Consider the following 8103-nt stretch of genomic DNA (forward strand, 5'->3'; position numbering starts at 1 on the left):
GAATTTTAAAAAAAATCAAGTCTCCCTCATTGATTTATGGTGAAAAGCTTCCCTAACCAATGGTGAGGTCTTGGAGCTCTTCATTCTTGATGTAGGATCCGGCATCTACAATATCCAGATTGATCTTGTAGGGATTACACATCAGCACGAGCTGGGGTGTAGGTCAAGGAGTTCAGGACTAGCTTACTAAAAGGGTGACATGGACTCTCCACTTCCACGGTGTCTTTTAAACACATCTTCCAGGAAGACAGGGTCAATTCTTCACTTCCTCCACTAGGGCAAACATCTGGTCCCGAAGATGAGACGTGTACAGTCATAAATCTGGCAAATCAGAACGAGCGCGTCAGAAGAGGAAAAACCCCAAAGAGAAAAAAAGCACAAAGGTTCACGACCTATCCCATAATGCACTGCTTGCCCTTCTGGAAGCAAATCCCGGAAACCCCAGGATCTGGGCGGAAGTATGTCGCCCTCGGTCCGCCCGTAAGTGACGATAGAGGCATTGTGCTACATCGTCGGTCTCCAAATACGCATGCGCGGACTGTCCTTTTTCCTCGTTCCAGGAGCCACGTCCGGGGGGCGGCGGTGGAGAGATTCCGGGGTGGCTTGTCGGCACGACCTGTGCGTACGCAGGCGCAGTGGCCTGGCCAGTACCGGAAGCGCAGGGGGATGGGGCGGCGGTGACGCGATTCTGTCCGCGTTGGAGGGGCCGGGCCGCCGCCGGAGTCGCCGCGGCCACCGCGTGACGTGGCACAAGCAGATCCTTAACGCTAGAGCCGGAGCTGCCGCGCCAGTCGCCGAGCAGGTCCTCTCTCCGCTCATTGCTGTCCGGGTCCCGAGGCTCCGTGCGACGCGCCGGCTGGCGAGCTGTCCCGACCGCTCTCTTCCTGCCCTCAGCTCTTTTTATTCTCTGTCGCTCAGTTTGCTGGGGGTGTGATAGGAGAAGGCCCGGGGACGTCCCAAACCCCTTCTCCTGCCCGTAGCAAGTGCCATCGCCGCCATGGGTCTCACCATCTCCTCTCTGTTCTCCCGTCTCTTCGGCAAGAAGCAGATGCGTATCTTGATGGGTGAGTTGAGGGCTCGCGAGCCGCCCGCGGGCCTTGAGGGTCGGGGGCGGCCGGTCTTTGCTCGTAACGGCGGCCGCAGGGCCTGCTTTTCTCTCCCCACGGGCCGTGATGGGGGAGGGGTGGGGGGTCGGGAGGCTCGGGGGCGTCTTGAGCTGTCGCCCCGATCTGTCGCCCCGCGGGCCGGGCGCTGACTGGCGGGAGAGGTTTTGCTTTCTCTTTGATCCTTTGGGAAAACCCTCCACCAAATTGGGTGGGGTCGCGGGGAAAGCGATGTCGCCAGGGTGGAGATAGCCCTGGCCAGGCCTGGCCGGACGGTGCCTTCTGGCCCCTCCTTTCTCGGAGCTCGTTGGCGATCGAGGGGGAGAGTCCAGCCGCTTCTTCGCTCTCGGCGTCCCTGCTCTGCACACTTGGATGGTGTGCGAGTGAGCGGCCAGCGGGGACAGGAAGTGACCCGGCCCTGCGGTGGCCCGCCTGCACCTCCGGCTTTGCGAAGAGTCCGGAGTCCGCCCGCTTGGCTAAACTTTGCGGGGCGCCGGATCCCACGTCTTCCCTCCTTTATTAAGTTCACCCCGTGAAAACTTGAGTGGACCGTCAGTCTGTGTCATGGGGCCACTCCCCAAACCTTTAGGCTTTTTTGTTTGCAGGATAGTTTTTGTCCAGCTGGCCAAGATCTGATACGGGCACAAAACAAAACAGAACACTTGTAGAAGCAAAGCTCACTGGCATATTTTCACTGTGCGGGACGGCAGGTGTTGAATTTTTTTAGACCTCTTTTTAATGATGACAGTGTGTTTGGGTTCTTAAAAAAATTCTTTTTTGAAATAGACTTTAAAAGACTGACTTTGAGAATCAGATTTTGTTCAGCTGAGTAAGAGGGGACTGTCACATGTTAGATGCAGTGAACCCCTCCCCGTAGTGCAACAGACCGTGTATCAATTTAGTTCCATGAACCTGAGTGGTGCCCATTGGAGCGCTCTCATTTTTAACTCTGAAGCTTTTTTTTTTTAGTTTGTGAAATGGGGGAGGCATTGTTTTTGAGCCCCACTCACCATGGAAAGTATTCAAAGGCAAAGTTCTGTAGTATTTCAAGGTCTAGGAAAAGTAAAGACAAACATGCTTAGACCGTACCCCCTCATCCTATTAATGTAACTTCTGCACAGTTAATGACAGTTCATTCACAAGATTAACTCAGAATCTTTGTTCTTTCAGACTTCCTCGGATTTCATTTTTGAAGAGTACAGAATTATTTTTGGATAAGGCTATTTAAGCTTTAAGTGGCTGAAATTGGAAGTTTGAGCAAGAGGGATCTAAAATCAGTGGGAGGACTTTGGACTGTGATAAATTTTCAGTGTGTTCCTTATAGATAGTATGCATGTGATTGGCTTCCTGAAAATGTATTGTGTTGGTCCTTTACTTAAAATTTGTAGCAACTGAATAGCGATTTCCATCTCTTTACTCTTAGGGTAAAAGTTTCATAGAAGAAAAATAGAATTAGGCCATAAGCACTTTCCTGTATTTATTCTTAGGAGTCCTTAGGTGGTGCGAACAGTTAACATACTCAGTTGCTTTCTACAGGACTAGAGGTTTGAGTCCACTCAGAAGAACTTCTGAAGAATGGTCAGGTTATTTATGATTGAAAAATCAGCCATTGAAAACACCATGGGGCACGCAAAGGTTAGCTTGAATTGGAATCAACTCTTTGACAGCTAGTTGTGTTTACTATATTTAAGGGGCATTCATTCTCTCCTTTTCTGTTATCCCCAAATTACTGAAATAAAACAGGAGGAAAGCTATTTAATAACTGCATTTGTGGATTTAAGGTGGAAGTTATGATTTAGCATTGTTCATTTTATGTCAAATTCGGATTTACTTGGTATTTTTGTTCTGCTCTTTAATTTAGGAAACAGGTTTGCTTTGCTCAAATGGCTTTGAGCCAGAAAGTCAACTTTTTTGGCAGTTTATCAAATGAAATAGGAGGTGTACATATGTGAATGGAGGGGGAGAGACAGTTTTTTCACGTTGCCGCAAATGACGGCGGGGTGTGTGTGTGTGTGTGTGTGTGTGTGTGTGTATCTAAGCATGGTGGTCATTTTAAAAGTGTGCTGTTAATTTTGGAAGTTTGATTGATACTTGTTATTTAAATGAAGGAAAGTACTTTTGTGAGTCTTGTTGAACTTAGAGGTCTCCTGTAGTATAAATTAATAACAGTTTCAGCACTATTCTATTTTTAAGTCTGGTGTCCATAACTTGAACATGATTAAATGTAATTTTGGTAAATGACTCCTCAAAGTTAGTTTATATCTAAAGACACTACTTCATTCTTTATTAAAATTAATAGTTCATTCCCTTTACTTTGAACTTGTGTTTTGAGAAGTTGATAAAACACTGCTTTCTAGAAGTTTGCTCATACCAGTATCATTCTGTTTCATTACCTTGCATGCAGTTCCGGGTTTTTTAAGAAACAAGAGAACTTGAAGTGGAATTTTCTTTTGTCAGTTTTTAAATATGAATTGCATTTAAAGCAAGGCTTTAGGCTAAAAAGTGCTGTTTCGTACTTTTATTTAGCATTTTCTAAGTTTGTTTAGTATGCCATTTTTTTTTTAAATACTCTTTTGTTAAGTTTAGAAAATATGGAGCAGAATAAACTGAAAGTTTCCTGTAATTCTGCCATTTCATCATTGTTAGTATTCATTATGTTTACTCACTGTCTTTTAAGAGACTTTACTACTCCAAAATTTTATTTAGAATTTGGATAATAGTTTTATGTTTTGGTTTTTTAACTTTAGCATCTTAAGAACATTTTCTGAAGTCATTTTATGTCAGTTGAGAAGATTTTCAACTATTAAAATATTTTCTGATTGGCATATAAATACAGAATATGGAAGAAATGGTAAAAGTCTTCAGTTTTATGCCTCTAGAGGATAGAACCAGCCCTAGAAGATGAGAACACCCTCTTAAATTATTATTACCTGGCAAGGCTGGCAGAGACTTTGATAATTTCCTGTTAATTAACACACTGGCCAAAGTTCAGATAGTCCTGATTTGTTGTGTAAAAGCAAAAATCTAAATTAAAAATATCTTGTTATAAGACTATGTAGCCTTAGTTTTTGTTTGAATCATCTAATAGCAGACAATGTTATTATGGTGCTGTCGAGTTGCCTGCAACTCATAGTGACCCTAAGTACAAGAGCCCTAAACCCTGCTCTATCCTGTGCCAATCTTACCGTGTCTGACACACCTACCCCCATTACCTCAGTCACTGAATCAGTCCATCTCATCGAGGGTCTTTTTTGTATTGTACCTCTACCCTCCCAAGTATAATGTCCCTCTCCAAGGACTGGTCCCGCCTTGCCACATGTCCAAAGTGTATGAGACAAAACTTGTCAGAATCCTTGCTTCCAAGGAGCAGCCTGGTCTCATCCTCTCTAAGACAAACCTGTTTGTTCTCCTAGCAGTCCATGGTATATTCAGTACTCTTCTCCAGCACCCCAGCTCAAAGGCATCAATTCTCCTCCTGTCATCCTTAGTTATTGTCCAGCTTTCTGATGCGTAGCCAAGTAATTAATTGCAAAGACTGTGGCTTGTATCAGGTGTACCTTAGTCTCCAGACCGACATCGTTGCTCTGTAGTACTTTATGTGTCAGAAAAACCTGAAAGGCAAAGGTGCTGATATATAAATGGTGTATTTGAGAGCTGTGAATGGATTCAGGCTTGTGTTTTTCATTTTTGAGTTTTTAAAATAGAGATGTAGGTCATATAAAATTTACCCTTACAAGTCAGGGTTTTCACTGTGGTCAGGAAGTCATCTAACCATCACCACTACCACCACCACCTCTACCACTGTTTAATTCCAGAACAATTCCATAACTCCAAAAAGTACTAAAGTTGATCCTCCCTGGCGGTTCAAATCCACCAGCTGCTCTAGGGGAGAAATATGTGCAGTTTCCTTCTGTATGATTTACAGCTTTAGCAACCTGCCGCTGGAGGGTCAGCAATGAGTCCATTCCAAATCCATGCCGATGACTCACTGACTAACTCAATAAAGTGGATGTGAACATTCCTGAAAAAGTTCTGTGTGGACATATGCCTTCAGTTTTGGGGCATTTCAAGTGCAGTTTCTGGGTCTATGATAACCATAGGGAACTCTGGTGGTGGGTGATAAGAAACTATAGTGCAGTCCCAAAGGCACACAGTTCAAATCTACCAGCTACTCTGCAGGAGAATGAAGGGCATTCTGTGAAAATTTCCTGGTAGGTAAGTTTTGGGTTGATTTTTGACTCAATGGTACACAACAACAATGATAACTATACTTAACATTTTGAGGATCTGATAAAACTTTTCAAAATAGCTGTTTAGTGTGTAAAGAGTTGTGTTACCAACCCAAAAGCAAGCAGTTTGAGTCCACCTACTGCTCTGTGGTAGAAAGATGGACATTACCCTCCTGAGTGATTTACCATCTCTGAAAACCCTCCGGAAGGTCAGCTGTCAGTTGCCTCTGACTTGATGGCAGTGAACAAGTGTGACCAATACAGTTTTTCCACAAGACATAAGGCAAGACCTGTACTATGTATGTACCACAAGACCTGTTCTGTTCAGTCCTTAACTGTGATTCTGGGGACATTTCTGAAGATAATTTCTACAGTTAGTTTTGAAAATCGAGTTAAAGAATTGCGCTAAGTATGGAGTTACTTAGTATTACCCTTTGAACACAGCCCTCTCAGTATTATCCTCTAATTATGAATGTTTAATTCAAATATCTTGTGAATAACTTGAGAGATTAAAAACATGGAAAAATTTTATCCATGTGAAAAAGAAATCTGTTTAGTCTTTTTCTGTACCTTTTCCTTAAAGTTGGGTTAATTGAAACCTGCCATTCTTAAAATGTATAAGTTATTTCTCACTGCCATAGTTTGGTAGACTATTTTTTAATGACTGGGGAAGATTTTTTTAGTAGTAGTGTTGACATCTCTGGTCAAAGCACAAGTCTGGCTAATAATTCCAGTCTATCTATCAGAACAGTTACTTGTTTATGGGAGTTGGAGCAGAGGACAGTCATTCCTGTACTGTACTGATTAGAGTTTTATCATAGCTATTTGAGAATTGGTTATGTGGTAAAACTCCTGGGAGCCAGAGCTCAATGGGACTGCCTTTTTTTTCCAGGTCTCAAAAGTTTTCCGTTTTTTACAAGGTATAGTCTTAACCACTTTTCTGTTGCCAGTTTTAAGAGAAAATATTTGAGTTTTCTTTGAGGTTTCTGTCTTACATAGGTTTAGCTTTTGTAGCTGCTACTGTAGTTTAATTTTGTGGAGAAATCTCATCGTCAAATATTTTAACATTCAGGAAGTATGTAGATGAAGAAGTAAATTAGATGACACAAAATTGTTAGACCAGGATGTTCTTTTTCCCCCAGCATGCTTTTTAGGAGAACTACCTAGTAAGTTTTAAGTGGTGATGGTATACATAATAATTGGTGCATTTTAAGTCTCACTGTACACATGCTTTTTTTAAACCTTGCTTTGCATTTATACAACCCTGTTATTTTGGGTACAACTGCAAAAAGGTAAGTTTGTGATTTTAGAATCCCTTTTTTGGTGACTGTGAGCCACTAAACTGTCTTTTAAAAACATTTGTCTGGATGTTTAAAAACCAGGGCTTTGAACCAGTTTTTTCTGGTTTGACCTTCCACTGAGAATGTACCCACCTCAGATATATTGGGTTAGAATCTACATTTTTTTACAAGATCCCCAAGTGATTATACAAAAAACTGGAATGAACCAGTGATCTTTCACTTTGGCTTTTTTTTAAATAAATGAAAATCAGTATATAAAATATATTCAAATATTAAAATATCAGAAATTTTAGTAAAAGAAATTTATGGATTGTGAGTTTTTAGAAAATAAAGGTAATATTTATTGGGAAGAAATTTTATGGATTTGGAGTTTTTAGAAAATGAATATTTATTGGGAAGAAATTTTAAATATATAGGTGAAACAAATAATGAATATGCATAAAGTCAAGTATTAGAGAAAATTTGGATGATCACACATCACTGGGTCTGGATTGCACCCATCCTGTTATGTATTTATAGAACTGTACCACAGGTGTTATTAGGAATCTGTAGGTCAGTCTGGACAGGTTCATGAGGTTCTTACCTTTACTTTTTAGTTACTTGAAGTTACACATGCAGAAAATTAAGATGATTGTAATGAAGACTTTGCAGCTAGTAGGATTGATTCAGGTGTTTAAAGTGAGGACACAGGTACATGACATTATTAAAGCATGGGTTCGAATGGTGTTCGAGACTTCTGCTTTCAGTGTGGGTAGCTCTCTGGACCCCTTCCTATAATTTAACCTCACACCTCTTCAAAGTCTCTGGTTTCAGAGCTTTGTCTTGCTTTGGTTTCTTGATGAGTTAACTGAATTATGAACATTCTAGTCTGTTCTTGTGTTGAATTGTTGGTGATGACAGAACTGATTGGAAGGTCTGCATTAAAGGACAAGGAGACAGGGAGCTCTGGTGGCTTCTCTTGAAGCTGCTGGTGAATTTTAACCATGTATCTTTGGGTTGTCAGTGCAGTTCCTTACCACTAAGTCATCAGAGCTCCCGTAATTCTATTTTTTGTTGTGTGTTGTTACATACTGTCAAGTTGGAACTGACTCAGTTGATCCTCCAGTGGGTTTTCAGAAGCAGTAAATTGCACGGGAGAAGAGGGTTCCCATGGAGCAGCTGGTGGATTTGAATTGCGTGCCTTCTGGGTTGCAGTGCAGCTTCTTACCCATAGACTTCAGAGCCCTAATGAGGTTATTAGATAGTAGTTTTAGATTAGATAATTGTATTTAGACTAACTAAAAGGTGAATTTTGGTAGTAATTGGGACAAAATCACCTTCAGATCTTAGGTCTTCATAATACACTGCTTTGTAGAGCATTTAAAAGGTCAGGGTTCCCACAGCGTCCCTTTTCAGCAGGAAGTAGCTAAGAGAATACGCCGTCCCCTTTTCCTTATGACTCAGGGTGAAGTCTCTCTCAGGGAGGAGTGA

At 41.8% G+C, this 8103-nt stretch overlaps 1 protein-coding gene across 1 annotated transcript in view; it reads left to right on the forward strand.

The window, feature by feature from the left end:
- Positions 1-997: 997 nt before the first annotated feature.
- Positions 998-8103, forward strand: part of ARF4 (ADP-ribosylation factor 4) — a 22137-nt gene continuing 15031 nt past the window's right edge. The window contains exon 1 of the mRNA XM_006892208.1: positions 998-1064. Coding sequence (XP_006892270.1) covers positions 998-1064 — 67 coding nt within the window. The remainder of the gene's footprint in view (positions 1065-8103) is intronic.

The sequence above is a fragment of the Elephantulus edwardii genome, unplaced genomic scaffold (assembly GCF_000299155.1).
Source record: "Elephantulus edwardii isolate Elephantulus edwardi_28Jun2011 unplaced genomic scaffold, EleEdw1.0 scaffold00113, whole genome shotgun sequence".
NCBI classification, from domain to species: Eukaryota; Metazoa; Chordata; class Mammalia; order Macroscelidea; family Macroscelididae; genus Elephantulus; species Elephantulus edwardii.